This window comes from Chelonia mydas, chromosome 6 (genome assembly GCF_015237465.2).
Source record: "Chelonia mydas isolate rCheMyd1 chromosome 6, rCheMyd1.pri.v2, whole genome shotgun sequence".
Classification (NCBI taxonomy): Eukaryota; Metazoa; Chordata; order Testudines; family Cheloniidae; genus Chelonia; species Chelonia mydas.
In genome coordinates this window covers 105,108,210-105,133,206 of record NC_051246.2, presented here as the reverse complement: position 1 = coordinate 105,133,206, position 24,997 = coordinate 105,108,210, and the positions used below count along the sequence as shown (strand labels likewise).

Genomic DNA, 24,997 nt, shown 5'->3' with positions numbered 1-24,997 from the left:
TCACTTACAGATAGCCCCCCAACCTGAAGCAAATACTCTCCAGCAACCACACACCATCTTAATTAATTAGCCTCTTACAGTTTGTATGGCACCTTCCACCTTCTCTGTATGTATATATATATCTTCTTACTATATGTTCCATTCTATGCATCCGATGAAGTGGGCTGTAGCCCATGAAAGCTTATGCTCTAATAAATTTGTTAGTCTCTAAGGTGCCACAAGTACTCCTTTTCTTTTTACTAATTAGATGTAAATTGTAGGATAGATGTATAGGACTGATAAGTATTTAGGAGTGATGAGTGTGTTAGGTATATAAGTAAAGCCTAGCTGAAATGCAAGGCCTACAGGCTGAGACCCCTAAGACTATAGTGTAGCCAGACTAGGCCATAGGCTTAAAAATGCTTGACATGAGTGGGTGACCTAGGAATAATCCTTTGTCCCAAAGCTCACAAGATTACTGTGAAGATGTGCCAATAGGTGATTGCAATAGACTGCAATGTATTGTCCGAGACCACGAGATACCTTATTGTAACATCTTTAAATAACTCTTCTGACCGCAGGGTACATGTTGTGCATAAATGCTAATAAGAATAAGAGGAACTATGACCAACCTATGAAAAATGCAGCACCCTAACATTAATGGGGATAGAAATACAGATAAGGGAAAGTGGGCTGACTTTATGCATAATGTGTTACACGTAGTTAGAATTACAATATATAAAGGGTTTCCCAGCTGGGTAAAAGTGGGAATACCCTTGGGAAAGCCCCAGCAGAAACTATCCCTCTACTGATGATCATCTGGTGAGAGGTCCATTGGATCTTGGAATATCTTTCAGGATGTGAGTCTGACTACAGTTATAATCATTGCATAGGTTTTGTAGGATTTCTATATCATGGATAATTGTAATTTTACTTATTGCTTTAATAAAATTTGTAGTACAGATAAGACTTTGTACTTGCGATTGTGTCTGTTGTCATTATCCTTGGCCTTTGTGTGTTCCTAGAGCCTCCAAATCTGAGAGAAGCGCTAGAGGCAATTTCACTCTGTTGATCTTGAAACTGTAGCAACCAGAGCCAAACACATGGTGGCGTAATACAACATCTCTAAATTCTCTTTAAAAATAAACAGTGGGCATTTGACTCTCCATGCCAGAAAAGCAGTTTCATCACTGTTTGCTCTGCATCCTTTCAGATAACTTCTATTTGCTCTGTTTAATGTTTAACAGTGAAAACTCTGCGTAACAATGTTAATGCAATATAAATAACAGGTAAGGAGCTGTGCAGATTAGATGCACCCAGCAGGATCCTTCTGACTGTACTGTAAGTACGGCCATATTTTATCCAAAGAGGCACGGGTCACTTGCTGGAGGATTCTCTGCTCCTTGAAGTCTTTAAACCACGATTTGAGGACTTCAATAGCTCAGACATAGGTGAGAGGTTTTTCGCAGGAGTGGGTGGGTGAGATTCTGTGGCCTGCGTTGTGCAGGAGGTCGGACTAGATGATCATAATGGTCCCTTCTGACCTTAGTATCTATGAATCTATGAAACTCACATTAGCCATCTGATATGCAATTTCTTTTATGGGATTTCACTCAAGTATGGGTGACTGTTCACTATACCTGTTACAATTTATCCTGTCTGTGGAGCCTTTCTGAAGACCACAATGATCCAGCAGACATTGATGTTCTAGTGAAAATGTGCTTTGAATGAAGGCATTTTAAAAAAAATTATTGGGAAACCTAGGGGCTAGATTAGTCTAGTGCTTTTAAGATATGGCCTGGCTACACCAAAATGTGTGGGATTTTTTAGAATGTGTTAGCCACCGTTGGAGATGGTTGAAAGTAGAAAGAAAAGGAGTACTTGTGGCACCTTAGAGACTAACCAATTTATTTGAGCATAAGCTTTCGTGAGCTACAGCTCACTTCATCAGATGCATAAAGTGGAAAGTACAGTGAGGAGATTTTATATACACACAGACCATGAAAAAATACACATTGTAAGGAGAGTGATCACTTAAGATGAGCTATTACCAGCAGGAGAGTGGGGTGGGGGGAGAGAAAACCTTTTGAAGTGATAATCAAGGTGGGCCATTTCCAGCACATTTCCAGGAATTAACAAGAACGTCTGAGGAACAGTGGGGGGGAGGGGGGGAGAGGAATAAACAAGGGGAAATAGTTTTACTTAGTATAATGACTCAACCACACTCCCAGTCGCTATTCAAGCCTAAGTTAATTGTATCCAATTTGCAAATTAATTCCAATTCAGCAGTCTCTCATTGGAGTCTGTTTTCAAAGTTTTTTTGTTGAAGGATAGTCACTTTGAGGTCAGAAATCGAGTGACCAGAGAGATTGAAGTCTTCTCCGACTGGTTTATGAATGTTATAATTCTTGACGTCTGATTTGTGTCCATTTATTCTTTTATGTAGAGACAGTCCAGTTTGCCCAATGTACATGGCAGAGGGGCATTGCTGGCACATAGAATCATAGAATATCAGGGTTGGAAAGGACCTCAGGAGGTCATCTAGTCCAAACCCCTGCTCAAAGCAGGACCAATCCCCAATTTTTGTGGCATATATCACATTGGTAGATGTGCAGGTGAATGAGCCTCTGATAGTGTGGGTGATGTGATTAGGCCTAATAGATAGAAAGAGACAGATAAGCATAAAAAACAAAAAGGGCAAGTTTATCAGTTACTGACATATAAAGAGCCTTTAGATTTCTTTATTTGATTTATTCCTGTAGTTATGATGCTACAGAAAGCTCAGCACCATTTGTTATTCCCTTTTGCTAAAGTTCATCAAAATTACAGTACTGAAAGTCAGGGATGGGTGACTTAGTTTTGACATTCGAGACAGGGCCCTTCCCTATAATGTTTGTTCAGCTTTAAACAGTGGACCCGATTCTCAGTTGAATCCAGATTATACTGCCACACAGGGAAATGTGAGTGCTAGGTGGTGGTGGTGGGGTGCTGGCGTGAAGCATCAAGGAACCAGTTGCAGTTCCCTGAGAGATGCTGTCAAGCCCTAGCAGAAGTTAGAACTGCAAAAGTCCAGCTCCAATTTGTGCCACTGGCATAAGGTCCCTAATTTATCCTAGGGATGCAGTGGACGATCATCACAGTGGAGCTCCATTCTGCTAAAATCTCTCCCAGCCTACACTCACCTGACTCCCTTTCATACGCTCTCACACTACAAAACACCGCTACTCTAGGATGTCTGAGTGACACAAAGTGGATGATGCTAACTGAAGAATCCAGCCCAGAGTCTCCTCCTACCACACCTCCCTTTTTCCTTTCTCTGATTCCCAACCTGGCCTGCACTCCCAACCTCGGAGACTCTACCGTCAACCCCACTCTCTTTCCCCCCATAATCTCCCAATTGGCTGGAGGGAGGAGGACTTGCCACGAAGGGAGAGAGAAAAATAACCGTTGGATCACAAATAGCACAGGGAAGGGGGGAACATTTCCATGACTAATGACTATTCCATTCTTTTGTTTTTAAAGGAATAGTTCCAAAGGAAAATGAAGTCCATCCTCTGTCTGTGTGTGTTACTTGCTGGGCTTCATGCTGTTGTTTTGTCTCATCATGTACCTGAGCACCACAATGACCAGGATGGTCAGACAGATAATAATCCCCCACAGCAACTTAGCCCAGTTGGAGGCAAAGTCATAACTGAACACATGACCTTTATGAAAGTTGTTGCTAGCAATGCTGACTTTGCATTTAGATTCTACAAGCAGATTAAATCAGAAGCGGCTGACAAGAATATTTTCTTCTCTCCTCTGAGCATCTCCACTGCCTTTGCAATGCTGACGTTAGGTGCCAAGTCAGCCACTCTGAGTCAAATTCTCCAAGGACTCTCCTTTAATCTGACAGAGATTGAGGAGAGGGAGATACATGAAGGTTTTCATCAGCTCCTCCAGATGTTAAACCATCCTGACAGTGAGATCCAGCTGAATATGGGAAATGCCCTTTTTATAGATGATCAACTGAAACTACTAGAGAAGTTTTTGGAAGATGTCAAAACTCTGTATGAGTCTGAAACTTTTCCTACTAACTTCCAGAATTCTGCCGAGGCTGAGAAACAGATCAATGATTACATAGAGAATAAAACCCATGGGAAAATTGCCAATTTGGTCAAGGATCTTGATCCGCTCGCTGTAATGATTCTTATCAACTATATTTTCTTTAAAGGTAAGATGTTCTACAGATCAGTACATGTTGCACATACAAGCTATGGAATTCCAATAGTGGTCTAAGACAAATAAACTGCTTTTTTGTCAACTGCTTATTACGTCTATGAGATTACCCAAGTTGAGACTCATGCCTTGTCAACTTTTTTAAGCATTTCCAGGAAACTTATAGTCATCCTAATTGGAAATTTTGGTTATAATTAGGCACCTAAATCAAGGGCACTGGAATCTTTGTAGAAGGGGGCGGGGAGCAAAGGCCAAAATGGATTCCTGTGGCCCTTCTCCCCTAATCCTGCACTCCCTCATGGCCCTAGTCCCCTCCTCACATAGCACCCCCAGGGCCTCTAGCACTTGGTCCTGCCAGTCTCCTACCTCCTGTGGCTGCATGTAGGTCAATGGGAACCAGTCGCACAGCCCATGCTCCTTCTGTCCTTCCCACCAGCTACTGTCTGGCACCTACAGCACCGTGATCAGCTCCCCTGACAAAACACAGCCCCTACCGGCACTGCTTCCCCCCAAACTACGCCCACGTTAAAAAGTGAGGGGCATGGCTCTCCCACTTTCAAAAGTTGGGTGGACAGGCTCCCTGCCACCCCAGTTCACCTAAATCCATATTTAGTCACCCGAACAAGATTATAACTATGTCATTAGGCATGCCAAGCAACTATTGCTTGGAAGTGAATGGGAGTTATAGGTTCTCCTCACCCCTGTAATGCAGGCCAGTTTAATTGTACTACCTAAATACAGAGATAAAAAAGGAAAGAATCCAGAATTCTATTTTTTTCATTGATGTTTTGTTGTCCCTGGGATGTTCCCAGAATGGACAATGGTTGATCTTTGCACATTTATTTGCCTGATACTCGTTTAAGTATTATAACTGAAGGCAATATATTCTACCAGTGGTAGCCAGGAGCCATGAAAGGGTGTATTTGAGACCAGGAAAATTTCTTGCCAAAATGGATAGCTATTTAACTGAGGAGAAAGTGGTCATGTGGTACTCTGGTGAGGCAGTGTATAAGAAAGGCAATAGGCACTGATCCTGTGCCATAGAAGTCAATGGGTGCCATGCCACTGACTAGAGTGGTGCAGGATCGGGCTTATAATGCATAGGAGCAGGCTGGAACTAGCAGAATTGTGGGGTAGGTCCTACGGTAACATTTTAAACTTTGGTTAATTTCAGTCAACTCTATAAAAACACATCCTTTTCAGCAGCTTGGAAAGCACGTGCTTTCCCATTTGTGCATTTGTTGCTCGTAAGCTGCATCACCTGTGCTAACATTTTACAAGAAACAGAGAATCACAGAATATCTGGGTTGGAGGGGGCCTCAGGAGGTCATCTAGTCCAACCCCCTACTCAAAGGACCAATCCCCAATTTTTGCCCCAGATCCTTAAATGGCCCCCCTCAAGGATTGAACTCAGAACCCTGGGTTTAGCAGGCCAATGCTCAAACCACTGAGCTATCCATCCTCCCAAAGGAGAAGGAAAGGAAATTAAATATAAACAAAATTTCAATTTAGCTCCCTCTTACAGACCCATGTCTCGAGATTTATACTGCGAGGCGTGAGTAGAAGAAATTTAGGTAAAATGAAAAAGAAGTTAGATTTATTAATTAATCTGGAGCTCTATCAGATTGAGGGGCCTCAGTTTAACAGCACAGAAAGTTATAATACTTGGTCACTATTCTTTTCTCAAAGCTACAGATTTAAAGAAAACCACAGTATTAGTTCATTTCACTTGTTTGGCTTTCATCAGGACTACTTGCTATTGAAATTGTCTGGCTAGCTGGCCGCAGGGCAAATGTCCCGTTTTTCAAACGAGCTTGCAGTTGACTTAAACTTCAAATATAGACTTGTTACATTTAAATTAGTCTGATATGTGTTTGAAATTTCTCTTTCCCGGTATTTTCAACGGCATTCTTTCTTTTTGTCATCAGCTCATTGGGAAAATCCTTTCAATAGTTTGTTCACCAAGGAAGATGACTTTTTTGTGGATGCAGAAACATCTGTCAAAGTTAACATGATGAGCAGTAACAAACAGTATAACACACACCATGATGAGGAGCTGTCTTGCTGGGTGGTTGAAATCCCATACAAAGGAAATGCTGCTGCAATATTTATTCTGCCTGATGAAGGGAAAATGGAGCAGGTGGAGGATGCGCTGTTGAAAAAAACTGTGACCAAATGGACAAAATCACTTCAACAAAGGTAACCATTTAACTGCTATTACGCCTAGGTATATTTGCTGTAAAATAGGCTAGAATTGGAAATGAAGAGAAAACATTCCATTCAGGGCTAGGCTGTGCCTGTAGATACAGCCCTAAGACTGGGCAATGCATTGCATACTGCCCTAAGGGAGAGCACTGGAAGAATTAGTGCCTCAGACACACACCTCTGAAGTATAATGCCTCCCAGAATGCCCCTCTTGCTTCAGCTCTTTTGGCTAGAGAGCTGGCTGGAACATGGGGCACAAAGCCATTCCTCTGCCTTTCAGCACCCCTCTATGACGGAATGCACCAGTGTTCACACCTTATACACTATTGTAATAATCTTTGTACAAAACATGCCTTGTGAAGTATCATTTGAAAAAGAATGACTTTCTGTAAGTTATATCACTGTTAAATCTACATACAAGATTCTATGTAAAGTTATGAATTTCCCCTGAATGATGTTGGTATCACATGTTCAAACCCACATAGCCCCTATTAGGCAGGAGTGGCTAAGCAAGTCTATCTTAAATAAAGGAATGTGGGTATACCCCAATTTACATATAACTAGTACATAAGGTCCTTGAGACAGCAAGAGAGAGACAAGGCAAACCTGCATTTCAACATACGCGGGGGAGTAGAAAGAGTATGGGGACACCTTCACTCACACCCCCAAACTCCCATGGCTTTCTTTACTGTTTAAATAAACTTTGCTGTGAGGGGTAAGCCTCAGAAGAATCTACTTCAAAGAGAGACTGGACTATAGAAGTGGGGGGCAAAAACCAGGGATTCTTTCTCTCTCCCTTTTCATCTCTCACTCTTTCACCTAAGAAGACAAAAGAAACCAGCTGTTTGGACTTTGGGGGCAGATCCTGACTTAAGTATTTGGTCAGCGATGTTGCTGGGAAAATGTGGCAAGAATTTTACCTGGAACCATGTTTGTTAAGTTTAGTTACTAGAAAGAGTTTTCTCTTTATTTCTCTTGTAACCATTTCCGACTTTAATGCCTTATTCTTGTACTCACTTAAAATCTCTCTTTGTAGTTAAATAAAGTGGTTTCATTCTTTAATAAAAACTAACCCAGTGTTGCATTCAAACTGAATTATTTGGGTAACTCCATTTAGAGTAGCAAACTGTTGGAGATTATTTCCTTACAGCAGCAACAGACCTAATATATCTGAACTGTCCAGGAGCAGGGTGGGCAGTGCAGAACACACATTTTTGGTGGAAAATTGAGGACTAGAAGTATGTGAAGGTCACTCTGCAAGTAGTAAGCAAGGCTGCTGGAAGCCAGAGTGTGTCTGCTGTGCTGCTGACAGGCTGCTGGAGTTGGACCGGCTGGACCAGGGCTGTGGCTCTACACAGACACTCATGCTGGCAGACTGACTGTGAGAGACCCAAGATGGAAGCTACAACAGCAAAGCATTGTGAGGCATCCAAGGTTGCAGGGCAGGTGGTAACAGAGCCCCTCACTGGTCTGAATTGCACCCTGGAATGTGTTACTCTCCCAGTCCAATTGTTTCAGGGAGCCAGTGAAAGAATCCAGTGTAGCCCATGCAATCCCCTGGGAACTCTTATGGGTGTACCCCTGTTATGCCACACAAGGTGGGGATATCCCTACTTCTCCTGCATTCACTTGAGCAGCTGTATTATAGGTAGGGACAATCCAGCCCTATATAAGGTAATGCACTTTACTAGTCTCTATATCGGATCAAATAATCCAAACAATAGTTTTCTAAAACCAGCACAGTAGTCACATGTAGTTAAACAAAAATAAAACTCATGGGATTGTAATTTTGCTGTCCATTTGCTGTAAAATGGGACAATAATATTTACTTCCCAGACTGGGGCATTGTGAGGCAAATCATTGGCAGCTGAGATCCTTGAGTGCTCTACATTATCCAGCTGTAAATATTTAAGTATCCAGCCATTTGACAATAGTTCACCAGAGTTTTGTGTTTCTTTTTGAACAGAGAAATTGTCCTGTACATTCCAGCATTCTCTGTATCTGGTACCTATGATGTCAAAGAGCTGTTTGAGAAAATGGGTGTGGTCGATGTGTTCACTGACAAAGCTGATCTGTCTGGAATGACGGGGCACTCTAGCCTGAAGGTGTCAAAAGTAAGTTTGTAAAATACAGATGGTGCTAAATGGAATTGTCTCTTATTTTCTTTTGAAATGACCCATTCCAGCATCCAGTCAGGTCACTGGTAAAATGCTCAGCCAGCAAGGACAGGCGAGACAGAGCTGTAGCATAAGGAGGACAAACCCACAGATTAGCACTTAGTCTTTCCTCAAATTAAGCATTAATTTGCTTACTATAAAGAATACACAGGCACTGTGAGCTTACTTGACCTTCTGGAATGTCCTGTAAAAGTCTGTATCATCAGGGAGGGAAAAGGACAAAAGGACAGGGAAAAATGCAATTGTAACTATTGTTAACATAAAATAATTAATATGTAAAATAGTATGGCAAGAGTTTGCAAATACGGAGTCTTATTCTATGATAAGTATTTATATGACCCCTCCTTACTGTAGTAGCTAAGCATCTCATAATTTTTAATGTATTTATCCCCACAATACCCCTGTGAAGTAGGGATTTACAGATGAGAAATGAAGTACAGGAAGGCTCAGTGACTTGCTCCAGGGCACACAGGAGGTCTGTGGCACCATCCTTCCCAATACTTTTACACTTACTGAGTAGTGCCTTATACAATGAGTTGGCAGATTGACCATGGACTATGGTGTCACAGAGTAAGTATCAGAATTTCACCATGAATCAGTAGAAGGAAATAAGAGAGAGAAGGTTGATGAGGTAATATCTTTTATTGAACCAACTTCTGCTGGTAAAGGAGGAAAGCTTTCAGGTTTGATGCAGCTCTGCCTCAGGTCTGGATAAGGTCCAGACAAGGTTGGACAAATTCAGGGTGGGATAAATTAAGCATAAGGATACACACATGCTGTAGGAGACTACTTAAAATGAAATGAGTAATTAAGGGTTAGCAAGGAACAGGGTGTGTTAGAAATCGTTGTAATGAGACAATACTACATATTGTGATAGACATGTGTAGGACCCGTGGATCTTGAAATTATAAAAATAAATTACAAAAACACCTTTTCACCTGTGGGCAAACACAAAGGGATCACTCCATATCTGATCTCTCAGCCCTCATGCTCAAAGGAAACCTGCACAACACCTTTAAAAGACAAGCCTGGTAAATTAAATTCATAACTTTGCTGGATACTAAGAACTATGGACTTACAGATGAATTGAGCAATAAAATCAATGTAACACTTTGAACATACCCTGCTGCTTGCTTCCCCTTAATTGCCCACTTCATTCTAAGTGGTCTGCTAGAGCATGTGTGAACCCTTTATGCTTAACAATCTCTCCTACCTTGTATTTGGCTGTGACACTCTGGTTACCTTCTCCAGATCTGACAAAGAGCTCGGTGGAGTTCAAAAGCTCGTCCCTTCTACCAGCAGAAGTTGGTCCAATAAAAGCTATTACCTCACCTGCCTTAACAATGAGGAGTCCTTGTGGCACCTTAGAGACTAACAAATTTATTTGGGCATAAGCTTTTTTGGGCTAAACCCCACTTCATCAGATGCATAGGGTGAAAAATACAATAAGCAGTATATATATTACAGCACATGAAAATATGGGAGTTGCCTTACCAAGTGGGGGCTCAGTGCTAACGAGGCCAGTTCAATCAAGGTGGAAGTGGCTTATTCTCAACAGTTGACAAGAAGGGGTGAATATCAACAGAGGGAAAATTACTTTTTGTAGTGCTAACGAGGCCAATTCAATCATAGAATCATAGAATCATAGAATATCAGGGTTGGAAGGGACCCCAGAAGGTCATCTAGTCCAACCCCCTGCTCGGAGCAGGACCAATTCCCAGTTAAATCATCCCAGCCAGGGCTTTGTCAAGCCTGACCTTAAAAACCTGTGGACCAATCACTGTGGACGTCGCCCATTCCCAACAGTTGACAAGAACATGTGAGTATCAATAGAGGGAAAATTACTTTTCGTAGTGACCCAACCACTCCCAGTCTTTATTCAGGCCTAATTTGATGGAGTCCAGTTTGCAAATTAATTCCAGTTCTGCAGTTTCTCATTGAAGTCTGTTTTTGAAGATTTTTTGTTGAAGAATTGCCACTTTTAAGTCTATTATTGAGTGACCAGGGAGATTGAAGTGCTCTCCTACTGGTTTTTGAATGTTACAGTTCTCGATGTCTGATTTGTGTCCATTTATTCTTTTGCATAGTGTCCCTAGTGGTACCCCTAGCCTGTGTTTGTCAGAGGGTGCAGATGGATGGCAGGAGAGAGATCACTTGATCATTACCTGTTAGATTTACTCCCTCTGGGGCACCTGGCATTGGCCACTGTCGGCAGACAGGATACTGGCCTGCCTGGATTTTTGGTCTGACCCAGTGTGGCCATTCTTATGTTCTTATGCATAGAGACTGTCCATAAAGACTCCCATCTTTTCATGTGCTGTAATATATATACTGCTTACTGTATTTTTCACTATATGCATCTGATGAAGTGGGTTTTAGCCCATGAAAGCTTATGCCCAAATACATTTGTTAGTCTCTAAGGTGCCACAAGGACTCCTTGTTGTTTTTGCTGATACAGACTAACACAGCTACCACTCTGAAACCTCTCACCTGCTTTGTCTCTCTCATACCCTGGGAGGAACACAGCTACAACTGCAAACTGCAAACAATGTAAGGAAATACTAATTTGAGTTGCATTAAGGAGAACAAAGTGAGAGTTAGTTCTTAGTGTAGCTCCAAAGAGTAAAAGAAATAGGTTCACATTTGCACTGTAAAATACCAATTCACTGTACCCAAGAGAGAAATGTATTAGGCAACGGTACACCAGAGAGGTCAGCTCCTAGCTTCTTTCCCTCCTATGTTGCTTGTCACCATTCATCTTGAATTGTCTTCTATTTTCTGCTGCAAAGTAACTCTCTGATGCATAAAGGCACTAGAGTTTGTTTGTGATGATGAGACAATTCTTCAGTAATGTTAAACAATTAATTAAGGGAGTCCCCCTCTTTGTGGATGAGCGAACAAGGGATTTGACACATGCAATTTAATCTATTCATATTGTTGTGCCTGACCCTTCCAAAGATTCATAGGCAAAACTCCTATCGAAATCAACGATAGTTTTGCCTCGGTTGGGAATGTAGGGTTGGGTTATGTTTTGTATTGTCAGTCCTGTACTCATTCTGTTCTTCTTTCTTAATAGCTGTGGTTTAAATAGGAGCAAGTTCATCTCCAGCTGTTGCTCCCTGTTTTATGCTCACACTGTGATCTCTACTTCATTTCCTGATAGGCTCTTCACAAGGCCGTGGTGGATGTTCATGAGAATGGTACTGAGGCTGCAGCAGTCACTATCGTCGAAATTACATACACGTCTCTTCCCTTCCCTCAACCTCTTACCATTAAGTTTAACCGGCCTTTCCTGATGATAATTGTTGATAAAAATACCCAGAGCATCCTCTTCATGGGGAAAATTGTAAATCCTACTAAAAAATAATTGTACTCTCACTGTACATGTCCAAGTGCTTCAAAGGAGTTGTTTTTAAATTCCCAGGAGTATGTGCACGTACCACAGACCACTTGGTGCCAGTGACTGTAACTAAATTGCAGTTCACCTAAATTCCAAGCAAATAAAACATGAGTGTGGGGTAACTCCTTGCCTACAAACGAACAGCCTGGTATTTCTGTGAATTGGGCATGTATTCGTAACCGTCTCAGGTAAATGGGAGAGAAAGCCTTTATAACTAGGTGACCAGATAGTAACTGTGAAAAATCAGAATGGGGGTGCGGGGAATCGGCACCTAAATAAGAAAAAGACCCCAAAATTGGGACGGTTCCTATAAAATCGGAACATCTGGTCACACTACTTGTAGCTGATGCTGATAACGAGTGGGGGCTGCAGAGTACAGCCTAGCCTAGCCTCCTCCATTCCATGCCCCTGTGCGTTAATCATATTTTCTAACTGACAAAAGGGACACTGAGGTGGGGAAGTGGAGGTCACAGGGAGCTGGTTTGTAAGCATAAGGGAGGTTGGTGGAGATGTCAGAAGTAAAAAAAGCTGCTCAGTCCTCTCTGCTGTCCTACCCCTTCCCCTTTTCAGAATAAAAACTGGGGCATTTCACAGCTAAACAGCAGGATGGAAGAAGACTGAATTTCTCTCTCTGTGACCCCTTCTGGTTCTCTCCTAGTCCCAAACTCTCTACCTCCAATTTAGTCTTCCCCACTACATCATGCCCACCAACCCCACCAATTCACCAACTGATTCCATTGTCCCTTACACTCAACCTTGCCTGCCTAGGCCATCCCACTCATGGGATCTGCTCAGCTCCCTCTAACCCAGCCCCAGCGCAGGAACACCCACTGTACCCACCTGTCCCTTTCAGACTGAGAACACCTCTTCCTCCTACCAACCCCTCCCAAGCTCACAGCAACCCCTTTCTGCTCTGAAACCCTCTCCCAACTAACACCACCCTGGGTCAAAACACAAAAATATAAAAAACCCTTGGAGACCTTTCCCAGAGGTCATAGTCCTTCCCCCTCCAACCTGACAGCCACCACCAGGCTCACAATCCCCTTTTCTCCACAACTCTAACTCCCACCTCCATGCCCAGAACCTCTGCCCTCAACTCACACTTGTTGCTGGATACAGAAAAACAGGAGCAGAGGCAGCAGGGAGGGACTGTGGCTGTAGGGAGCCCTTTACTCTGAATAAACTTCACAGAAGCCTGGAAATCCTCTTCTGTCCTCTCCCTCTATTGCTTGTAGCCCATGTGCTACACGCAGGATCTCCACAGCTGGAAAAGGGACCTAGTCACATCTGGACACAGAGACCATTTGTGACCTGCTTACATGAACTGTCAGAGTATTCTGAACCCCTGGAAGCTAAGCAGCTTTCAGGCTGATGCAAAGATTCCAAAGCAGAATCACCTCTCGGCATAATTGTATTGACTAGGCTCCCCCTTGTTTGTTCACATAGAATATGACTGCTGTGTTGTTGGTTAGCACTGACACGTTCTGCTGATTGTTGATAAGCCTACCCATAGCAATGGGAAGAATTTTAAATCCTTTGGAAAAATAACTACATGGCTGTATATATATTGCTTATCGTTGGTGACTTAATTCCAATTAGTCAAAGTAAAGCATGTTCACATATAGAAGACAATGCTACTAACTACAATTAATGTATATTTCCACAGAGATAAGACATTAAGGGCCAAGTTTTCAAACCTGCTTTTCCACAATTGCCACTAGTGCATGCATAAGTTTGTGCATACAGTTTTGACATGTAAGAGGCCAGACCCTCTTCCTTTGAAGTCAATGGTTGAACTCACATTGGTTTCTATGGGAGTGGCCCCTTTCTTGTGTGTGATAGAATTCATATATGCAATCCCTATTTTGAAATGAAAATCATAGAATCATAGAATATCAGGGTTGGAAGGGACCTCAGGAGGTCATCTAGTCCAACCCCCTGCTCAAAGCAGGACCGATCCCCGACTAAATCATCCCAGCCAGGGCTTTGTCAAGCCTGACCTTAAAAACTTCTAGGGAAGGAGATTCCACCACCTCCCTAGGTAACGCATTCCAGTGTTTCACCACCCTCCTAGTGAAAAAGTTTTTCCTAATATCCAACCTAAATCTCCCCCAATGCAACTTGAGACCATTACTCCTTGTTCTGTCATCTGCTACCACTGAGAACAGTCTAGAGCCATCCTCTTTGGAACCCCCTTTCAGGTAGTTGAAAGCAGCTATCAAATCCCCCCTCATTCTTCTCTTCTGAAGACTAAACATCCCCAGTTCCCTCAGCCTCTCCTCATAAGTCATGTGTTCCAGTCCCCTAATCATTTTTGTTGCCCTCCGCTGGACTCTTTCCAATTTTTCCACATCCTTCTTGTAGTGTGGGGCCCAAAACTGGACACAGTACTCCAGATGAGGCCTCACCAATGTCGAATAGAGGGGAACGATCACGTCCCTCGATCTGCTGGCAATGCCCCTACTTATACATCCCAAAATGCCATTAGCCTTCTTGGCAATCAAGTGAAAATTTAGTAAAAGCAAGCTCTGCTTTCAAAAACTCTATCATTTCTGTACCCTAATGATAATACACACAGCTCATGCACACATAAAAAGGTAATATTTTCAAAATTTGTCTCTGTTATGCATTAAAAGCCTAGCACCAGTTTATAGTATTAACAGTGCAATGCATAAAATGGTTACTAGCCTTCCATAACTGTTGTTCTTCGAGATGTGTTGCAGATGTCCATTCCACTCTCAGTGCGTACGTGCCCCAAGCAGTCGCCGGAAATTTTTCCCTCAATAGTACCCGCAGCTCAAACACCCTTTGCTGACACCTGCCAATAGCGCTGGTATAAAGCATCCAGCCAACCCCGCAACCCTCAGTTCCTTTTTTCTGGAAAACTCCGAGGTAGAGGAGCAGGAGGGTGGGTCCTGGAATGGACACATGCAACACATCTCGAAGAACAACAGTTACGGAAGGTTAGTAACCATTTTTATTTTTGGAGTGAATGCATTCCACTCTAGGTGACTCCCAAGCAGTTGAAAAGGTAGTGGGATCAGAGTTCACGGACACACAGACTGCAGAAGAGCTCGACCAAATTTGACATCATCTCTGGAATGCTGAGTGATGGTGTACTGGGAGAAGAACATATGATCAGGTCACTGCTTTACAAATGTCCTGAATAGGGATCTGCGCTAAGAATGCTGCTGAGGATGCTTATGTGGAATAAGCAGTCAGATTAGCTGGTAGCAAAACACCTGCCTGATTGTAACAAGTGTGAATACATGACATGACCCAGGATGAAACTGTGTGAAGAGATTAGGAGACCTTTCATCCTGTCAACCCCAGCTACGAACAGTAGGGTGGACCTATGGAAAGGTTTAGTTCTTTCTATGTAGAAAGCTAGGGCTTGTCTAACATCCAGTGAGTGAAGGCATTGTTCATTCCTAGTTGCATACGGCTTCAGGTAAAAGAGAGGTAGGTAGATTGCCTGATTGTTATGAAACTGCTAAACCACTTTCGGGAGGAAACTTGGGCGAGGACATAAATACACTTTATCTTTAAAGAAGACTGTCTACAGCAGCTCTGATGTGCGGGCATGCAGTTCTGAGACCCATCTGGCCGAAGTGATGGCCACTAAGAAAACCACTTTCCAGGAGACGTATAATAAGGAGCAAGCTGCCAAAGGTTCATACAGAGGTCTCATATGCTTCGAAAAGACCAAGTTCAGGTCCTGGCGGGAACAGGTTCTCTTACTGGGGCTATCAGAATAATCTGGCCCTGGTCTGGCATGATCTTTAGCAGCACTCTGTGCTCGACTGTGAAGGCGGCAAAGGCATAATAAAAATGTCCTATCCAAGGGAAGTAGAAAAGCGTCCATGATAGAATCCAGACTGTGGCCTCCTAGGGAGCAGAACTGGTGATATTGTCTGTTATACCTCTTTGCAAGTAGGTCTATGGGGGGAGTTTCCAACTGCTGGAAAACATCTCTTGCCACATCTGGGCAAAGGGACTACTTATGGTGACTGGTGAAAGACGTGCTGAGGTCACCTGCCAGCTGCCAGAAGATAAGAGACCTTGATGATGGAGTGGGCTATGCAAAACTCCCATAGCTGCATTGCTTCTTGACAAAGGAGGGAAGAGACAGCTTCTCCTTTCCTGTTGACGTAAAACATGTCTGAAGTGTCCATGAGAGCAAACAAGTTTCTGCCTGTAATGTGGGACAGGAAGGCCTGACAGGCCAGGCAAACTGCTCTGAGTTCCCTGATGTTGATGTGGAGTGAAAGTTCTGCCACAGATCAAAGACCCTGAGTTCTGAGGGGCCTCAGATGAGCTCCCCACCCTAGCGCTGACACATCTGAGACCAGTGTCATATGGTTGAGGGCATATAAAGGGAATGCCCTCACAAACCATGAGCGGATCCAACCACCAATTGAGGGAGACAAGAATCAGTGGAGGTACCCTGAGTGTCTAGATGGTGGTGGTTTGGGGAGTACACGGAGGCCAGCCACATCTGGAGGGGTCTGAGGTGCAGCCTTGGGTGTTGTACCACATATGTGCATGAGGTCATGTGACCTAAAAGTCTCACAATTTTGGGCTGTTGTGATTGGATGACCTTTGAGGTGTGTTGTCAGGGATCTGATTGATTGGAAATATACCTCTGGGAAGTAGGCCCTGGCCTGAGTCAAACACTGCCCCAATGAACTCTATTGTCTGCACTGGAGCAATGGGAGACTTTTCTGCATTTATCAGAAGGCCTAGGCCTTGAACTTCAACTGGATGAGTCAAACTTCGGACACTACTTAAACCCTGGACTGGCCCTTGACTAGCCAGTCATCTAAATAAGGGTAGACCTGCACCCCTAACCTCCTCAGGAAAGCTGCCACTACTGCCATACATTTTGTGAACACCCACGGAGCTGCAGACAGGACGAAGGGATGGATCGTGAGTTGGTAGTATAGATGGTTTATTACAAATCTGAGGAACCTTCTGTGACCTTGGTATATCGATATATGAAAATAGGCATCTCTTAAATCGAGGGCAGCATACCAATCACTGGGATCCAAGGAGGGAATAATGGATGCAGAACTTTATTTTCTTGAGATAGTTTTTGAGCTGACATAGGTCTAAAATCAGTCTGTGACCTCCTTTGACTTTTGGGATTAGGAAATAACGGAAAGAGAATCCCTTCCCTCTTAAATTCTGTGGAACCTCTTCCATGGCTCCCACCGGAAGGAGAGATTGAACCTCCCAGACCAGAAGTTCTTTGTGAAAGAGATCCCTGAAGATGGACGGGGAGGGAGGGTGAGAAGGAGGAGTAAAAATAAACTAAAGGGCATATTCCACTTCTACCATGCTCAGTACCCAACCGTCTGTGGTGATACTGGACCATGCACTAAAGAAGTGGGAAAGGCAGTTTGCAAACAAAGGAAAAACATGGTCTGGCATCATGGGAACTGATACGGCATGCTCAAGCATCCCATCAAAACGCCTACTTAGAACCCACTGGATGTCTGGGTTGGGCAGGCATTGACATCAAGGTAGAAGGGGGTAGTGGCCTACACTAAAACCCCTGCTTCTCTTTCTCTGCAGATCCTGACAGGCAGCCAGGGCAGAGTACCAGACGGCTGTTGGGGCCTGTAGTGCTTCCTTGAAGGAGCAAGTGTGTACAATCCAAGGGACTTAAGGGTCACCCTGGAGTCTTTTAGACCAGTGGTTCTCAAACTAAGGCTGCCGCTTGTTCAGGGAAAGCCCCTGGCGGGTTGGGCTGGTTTGTTTACCTGCCGTGTCTGCAGGTTCAGTCAATTGCGGCTCCCACTGGCCGCGGTTCGCCGCTCCAGGCCAATGGGGGCTGCGGGAAGCGGCGCAGGCCGACGGATGTGCTGGCCATCCTTCCTGCAGTCCCAATTGGCCTAGAGCAAATACAGCCCGGAAAATAATGGTAAGGAGGGAGAGGGAATGACATTTATCTCACTATCCTCAGTGATATCTGAATTTGAAACACAGCATCATACTGATAAGTGAAGTCCACTAAGCCTGAGACACATTTGTGTGTGTTTAATTCTCAGTGGGGTATTATATAAACCCATACACATATCAATTTGTAATTATTTGCATGGGGTACACCACATACATACATTATACACATGTACATACAGATACGTATTCTATATTCTTTAAGAAAAAGGATTTTCAGCACCAAGATCCTCCTGCACTTCACTAAAGAGTGATGACTCTGAGGAAGAGTCTTTACATAGTGTTAGATACTTCATAAAGCATTGAAAGGATGGCTAGCATCAAATACTCTTAAGTATTTCAATTATGCTTGAATGCTTATGCTTCAATGACTAGAGCAGGGGTCCCAAACTGTGGGCTGTGGCCCAAAGGCAGACTGTGACACATTCCCAGGTGTCTGCTCTCTGGGGTGGAGATGGTGGGGGGGGGGGTGGCATGTAGGGGTGTTGCCCCCACAAACTGCATCGTTCCACTTCCCTCCCAACCCTTGCCCTTCAGCGCAGCTCCAAGGTACATAACCCTATCCACTTGCTCTGCCTTACAGAGCCTGCATGAAGACCATGTTTGTAGGGGGTAGTTTAGGGGGAGCATCTGGAAACAGAGGGCTTTTGGGGGGGGATGCTGGGGTTGGGGGAGCAGCAGAGGGGCAGCTGGAAGGTTTCCTCCTCCATTCCTCAGCATCTAGCTTGCAGGGGGGCTGCTATTTTGCAGTGGGGAGTATGAGGGACCCCCCCCCATGCTCTGTGCTGTCCTCTCCATCTCGGTTGCTGGCAGTGGCGTGTGGGTGTGCTGTTTTGCAGTGGGAGGTTGGGGGACCCGCCTCCCCAGGGCACTGACCTGTCCCTTCCCCCCTCTCATATCTGCTGTCCATGCAAGGAGCCATACATACATCCCCCATTACAGGCTGCGCACTGTGCCCTCCCCAGCCAGCCAGCCCTCACTAGAGTGGAGCATGAAGCTGCCAGCAGGAGCCTCCTCAGCCTGTCCTCAATAGCTGAGCTTGCTCAGCCATTTTGCCAACTGGGGACTCCCCTGCCAAACCCAGGGTTCCCTTGCCCCATTCACTCCAAACTTGGGGTTCCAACACCCCACAACCCCAACCCCTGACAATATGGCTGCCCCACTCCTTCCAAAACACCCTTAACTCTTCATATGCCACAGCCCACCCCACCCCCTCCACATCCCCATGAGCCATCTGTCATCAGTGTCCTCCATCTTGGACCAAACTGCTCTCACTGTCGCCCCCATCACCCCTCTGCCCCAGGGCCAGGCTGGGGTTCTCTGGGGTTGAACCCCTGCTCTGACTGGGGTAACAGGTTCTGTCTCCTTTCTCTGCCTCCTACCATCTCTCCCCAGCTTGAGGGGGCATTCTCCTGCTTGCTGGAGAACTGGGTCCTGTGGGCTGAGCTGGCACTGTGGCAGTCCCAAGGCTGAATGGAATGTACCATGCCTGCCACCAGTGACAGGCAACACCAAGGGATCTCTGCCTACCAGCACCCCTGTGGGGATCAGAAGCCAGGGAGATTTGCTTATAGTAAGGGGGGGCATGGAGCTTGTAGTAAGGGTGAGGTCAGGGCTTTTGCCCCTCCTCTGCAATGGAAGGGGTGCTGAGCATCAATACTTGCACTGCCTTTGGGGAGGAGGGGTGGCACCTGCCCTCAGGCCACAGCACTGAAGAGGCAGGGTTGGGAGAGTGGAACAATGCACACACACACATACATCCCAAGTGAGTACTGGCCCCCTGCTGGTACATATAGTTTATATCTATGTAATAATTAAAATGAATCATTTTTTTCAAGAAGTGTCAATAGTGTTAATTGCAGCTGAACAGGTGGGCCTCAGGGAAAAGAGTTTAGGAACCCCTGGACTAGAGGATCCAGTCAGTATCTGTGATAGGCACTGTAAAATAATAAAGGATCCAGTAGATATCTGTGGTAAGCACTGTATAAATAATAAAAGGGCCCGGTCAGTATTTGTGATAAGCACCGTATTATGTAATAGAGGACCCAGTCAATAAACGTGACAGGCAGTGTATCACACAATAGAGAACCCACTCGGTATTTGTTACGTAACAGAGAACTCAGGTGATAATTGTGATGGGCACTTTATCACATAATAAGAAGACCATCCTTGTATAAACAGGAAATAAGGAGAGTCTTGCATTCACCTTGAATATTGTGTCCTGGGTCTCTGCATTCTCCACATGGTGTCAGCAACAGGATCGAATAAAGACTTAACAAGTCACAAAGCAGCCCTTTGGAAAGGCCAGACAGAAAAACAAACAAACAAGCCCTTTGGCCTAGCCAGAACAGCACAAAGGCTGCACAGAGCTAGCAGCCAAATAGGCAGAGAAGAGACCTAAAACCACAGAAGGGCCACAGAGAACTGCTAGGGTGAGTCCAGGCTGCAACAAGGAGTGACGACAGGAAAGTAAGGGACACTGAAGCTAAGGTAAGGCCCCCAGAACACCAGTTTACTTCCTTAAAAGGCCACACCACCTTCCTCCCAAGAAAACAAACAAACAAACAAAAAAGACAGCAAAGAAATTAAACAGCCATTAGCACAGGGGTGTGGAAGCTGAATCTCTCCCATCCCAAGAGAGTATCCAAGTCACTGACCTGCAGAGTCGTTCTATCATGAGCTCTCTTCCTGTTTTAATGACTATTTATTTATACACAGCTTCAACAAGAGAGACTGAGAAAGCTTCATATCAGCATACCACATAGCCATTATCTTTGAAAACTCGTGGCGAACGGGGGAAGTCCCAGATGACTGGAAAAAGGCTAACGTAGTGCCAATCTTTAAAAAAGGGAAGAAGGAGGATCCTGGGAACTACAGGCCAGTCAGCCTCACCTCAGTCCCCGGAAAAATCATGGAGCAGGTCCTCAAGGAATCAATCCTGAAGCACTTACACGAGAGGAAAGTGATCAGGAACAGTCAGCATGGATTCACCAAGGGTAGGTCATGCCTGACTAATCTAATAGCCTTCTATTATGAGATTACTGATTCTGTGGATGAAGGGAAAGCAGTGGATGTATTGTTTCTTGACTTTAGCAAAGCTTTTGACACGGTCTCCCACAGTATTCTTGTCAGCAAGTTAAAGAAGTATGGGCTGGATGAATGCACTATAAGGCTAGATTGTCGGGCTCAACGGGTAGTGATCAATGGCTCCATGTCTAGTTGGCAGCCGGTGTCAAGTGGAGTGCCCCAGGCGTCGGTCCTGGGGCCGGTTTTGTTCAATATCTTCATAAATGATCTGGAGGATGGTGTGGATTGCACTCTCAGCAAATTTGCGGATGATACTAAACTGGGAGGAGCGGTAGATACGCTGGAGGGCAGGGATAGGATACAGAGGGACCTAGACAAATCGGAGGATTGGGCCAAAAGAAACCTGATGCGGTTCAATAAGGATAAGTGCAGGGTCCTGCACTTAGGATGGAAGAACCCAATGCACAGCTACAGACTAGGGACCGAATGGCTAGGCAGCAGTTCTGCGGAAAAGGACCTAGGGGTTACAGTGGACGAGAAGCTGGATATGAGTCAGCAGTGTGCCCTTGCTGCCAAGAAGGCCAATGGCATTTTGGGATGTATAAGTAGGGGCATAGCGAGCAGATCGAGGGACGTGATCGTTCCCCTCTATTCGACATTGGGGGGGCCTCATCTGGAGTACTGTGTCCAGTTTTGGGCCCCACATTACAAGAAGGACGTGGATAAATTGGAGAGAGTCCAGTGAAGGGCAACAAAAATGATTAGGGGTCTGGAACACATGACTTATGAGGAGAGGCTGAGGGAACTGGGATTGTTTAGTCTGCAGAAGAGAAGAATGAGGGGGGATTTGATAGCTGCTTTCAACTACCTGAGAGGTGGTTCCAGAGAGGATGGTTCTAGACTATTCTCAGTGGTAGCTGATGACAGGACAAGGAGTAATGGTCTCAAGTTGCAGTGGGGGAGGTTTAGGTTGGATATTAGGAAAAACTTTTTCACTAGGAGGGTGGTGAAACACTGGAATGCGTTACCTAGGGAGGTGGTAGAATTTCCTTCCTTGGAAGTTTTTAAGGTCAGGCTTGACAAAGCCCTGGCTGGGATGATTTGATTGGGGATCGGTCCTGCTTTGAGCAGGGGGTTGGACTAGATGACCTCCTGAGGTCCCTTCCAACCCTGATATTCTATGATTCTATAGCCTAGCAGCTAGGGCATTTACCTAGGAGATGGGAAACCCAAGTTTAAATTCTATAGCCCCATCAGACAGGTGCCTCCCTCCAGCTTGGATTTAGGCTCCTAACTCCCCTTGATGTGGGGGGTCTTAGGTTACACCGTCTCCTCAGCATTTCTGACTGGCTTGCTGATTTTTGTGACCCCTTTCTTTGAGGTACCTAACTCTCCCCTGGCATTGCAGAGGTAGCCTGGTTGCCTAATTCAGGGTTCTGAATTCCACTAGATGGAAGGTTTTAGAGTAGCAGCCGTGTTAGTCTGTATTTGCAAAAAGAAAAGGAGTACTTGTGGCACCTTAGGGACTAACAAATTTATTTGAGCATAAGCTTTCGTGAGCTACAGCTCACTTCATTGGCTATAGCTCATGAAAGCTTATGCTCAAATAAATTTGTTAGTCTCTAAGATGCCACTAGTACTCCTTTTCTTTTGACTCGATGGAAGGGCACTAGTTCCACTAGTTGTGAATTCCACTAGGTGGAACTGCCGAGCCCCATGGCAGAGGTGAGCTTGCAGGAGGAAGTTGAAAGAGGACAATGTTTTATTTGGGAATGGTAAGGGTGTCAGAGTTTGCACTCCCCTTGCATGTCTCTTGTTGATAATACAACTCCTTCGTTGGGGGAGGGGAAGCAAAGGGGGAACAGAGAAATTTAAAACCCCCAGAACAACATGGCTTTCCTTCAACGAGACTAGTGAAAGAACCAATGGAGATCAAAATAAAAATATAACCCCAAGAATATGTTTAAAGCACCTTGTTCAAGACTGAAGCAGCAATAGAATCACTGAACACTCCCTGCCATCTTACAGTTCACAGAAGGCAATAATTGAGACCAATCACACACAGGAACAAATAAGACAATGTACACCTTTGTGACACAGGAAGACTTATTAACCTACCCAGATAACAAAAAAAGAGAAATGTACCAAGTATAAATTAGCATATATTTTGGGTATTTTCCAAGCCCTCTCTTCTTCTATGCAAAGGAGTATTGTCAAGAATCAAAGAGGCTATGGATGGATCACTCAATAATTGCCCTGTTCTGTTCATTCCCTCTAAAGCATCTGGAATTAGCCACTGTTGGGAAACAGGACACTGGGCTCATTGGTCGGACGCAGTATGGCCGTACTTATGTTTTTATGTTTAGGTGCCAAATGTCCGATTACAAGACATTGAATTTAAACACTTATGAGATATCCGGAGTTCTAAAGTGGTTTTCATAAATGGATGAAACTGCTTTGTATGCAAAAAAATAGGGTTTGCCATTTAGGATATAAATAGAGACTCATGTAAAATAGTCTCCTCCCTTTTCCATTGTGTATTTATGCTCAAATGGCAACATGTAGAGGGGGTTATTAGAGTTAAGATGCTGAAGTGTTCTTGAAAGGGCTGTGTAAAGTCTGATGGAATTTTCCTCTCATACCTCATGTATTTAATTTGTGGTTTTTCTCTGTTTTTTTTTTCTTTCATTGTATACTTACTTCTCTCTTGATGGGTAAATGCCAATATGTATGTGTGTGCCATCTGAGTCTCTGTAACTTGAAAGATTGCTTTTCTTTTTCCCTGTATTTCCAATCACTGTATTATCATTTCAGTGAAAGTCATTATGGATGTGTATGTAGCTGTACAAATAAATACTCACACTGTGTAAATGCATACTATTAAATCCACTGTTAAATAATTCAAAACATATTATGGCGATCTGGATCAAAATTATTATTAAAACGCCTTTCTAACCTCTATCAGCCAAATGAATGAAAAGGCCTACACAGAGATAGGACCAGAGAGGACAAAATATGCTAGGGGAAGGAAGGAAAATTCCATTAGAGTTCACACAGCTGTGGGAAAGGACGTATTGGCATCAAATGGTGAGGGATCATAGGTCTCAAATCCAGGTCCTATACAGTTCTTAGATCACAACCCAGCAGCTCACAGGTACCTGCAGGCAGTGTAAGCTGGTGGACCTTAGCTCAGGATAGGCACCACCCAGGAAGCTCCCAACTGGAGGAGATGTCCAGCTCCTCTGATTGGCTCAGACTCACTATTTAAGCCAAAAGGAGGCACAGAAAGTTGCCCAAACAACTAGGTGAATCTCTGGCTGGCTGCTATGTTGGACCCTGCCTTTTAGCCTGCCTCCTGATCCTCTGCCTTCCTCCTGATCCCTGCTTCTGTGCCCCACCCCTGTCTATCAACTCTGGTTCTGACCCTTGGCTTGATGCCTGACTCTGATTCTGGCAATGCCAATGATTCAGAGGGAATGAACAGAACAGGGCAATTATCGAGTGATCCATCCCCTTCATCCAGTCCTAGAATCTGGCATTTAGAGGCTTAGAGACACTCAGAGCATGCAGTTGCAACCCTAAAGATTTTGTCTGATAGCCATTGATAGACCCATCCTCCATGAAATTATCTTATTCTTTTTTGAACCCAGTTATACTTTTGGCCTTCACAACATCCTCTGGTAATGAGTTCCACAGGTTAACTTTGCATTGTGTGAAGAAATACTTCTTTTTGTTTGTTTTAAACCTGCTGCCTATTAATTGCGAGTGATCCCAGGTTCTTGTGTTATGTGAAGGAGTAAATAATACTTCCTTAATCACTTTCTCCATACCATCCATGATTTTATAGACCTCTATCATATCCCCCCTTAGTTGTCTCTTTTCCAAACTGAACAGTCTGTCTTCTTTTCATCTCTCCTCATATGAAAGCTGTTCCAGAACCCTAATCTTTTATGTTGCCTTTCTCTATACCTTTTCCAATTCGAATATATCTTTTTTGAGATGGAGCAACCAGAACTGCACATAGTACTGA

The 24,997-nt window shown here is 44.3% G+C and overlaps 1 protein-coding gene across 2 annotated transcripts; it reads left to right on the top strand.

Annotated features, from left to right (window-relative positions):
- The first annotated feature begins 1,287 nt into the window (after nucleotides 1–1,287).
- LOC102931769 (alpha-1-antitrypsin) lies at nucleotides 1,288–12,112 on the top strand. Of its 2 annotated transcripts, none has more exons than XM_043549823.1 (5): nucleotides 1,288–1,320; nucleotides 3,502–4,192; nucleotides 6,126–6,396; nucleotides 8,369–8,516; nucleotides 11,743–12,112. In XM_043549823.1, the coding sequence occupies exons 2-5, from the start codon at nucleotides 3,520–3,522 to the stop codon at nucleotides 11,944–11,946; spliced, it is 1,296 nt and encodes a 431-aa protein (XP_043405758.1). In that variant the 5' UTR covers nucleotides 1,288–1,320; nucleotides 3,502–3,519; the 3' UTR covers nucleotides 11,947–12,112. The 2 variants fall into 2 exon arrangements, with proteins under 2 accessions (XP_043405758.1, XP_037754546.1); XM_037898618.2 differs by having other exon boundaries at nucleotides 1,289–1,430.
- Nucleotides 12,113–24,997: the final 12,885 nt, after the last annotated feature.

Bases quoted from the DNA above. Each gene is read 5' to 3' on its own strand.
- LOC102931769 (XM_043549823.1), top strand. From the start codon at position 3,520: ATGAAGTCCATCCTCTGTCTGTGTGTGTTACTTGCTGGGCTTCATGCT. The intron at 4,193-6,125 runs GTAAGATGTTCT...TTTTGTCATCAG, and splicing joins CAACTATATTTTCTTTAAAG to CTCATTGGGAAAATCCTTTC. The intron at 6,397-8,368 runs GTAACCATTTAA...CTTTTTGAACAG, and splicing joins ACAAAATCACTTCAACAAAG to AGAAATTGTCCTGTACATTC.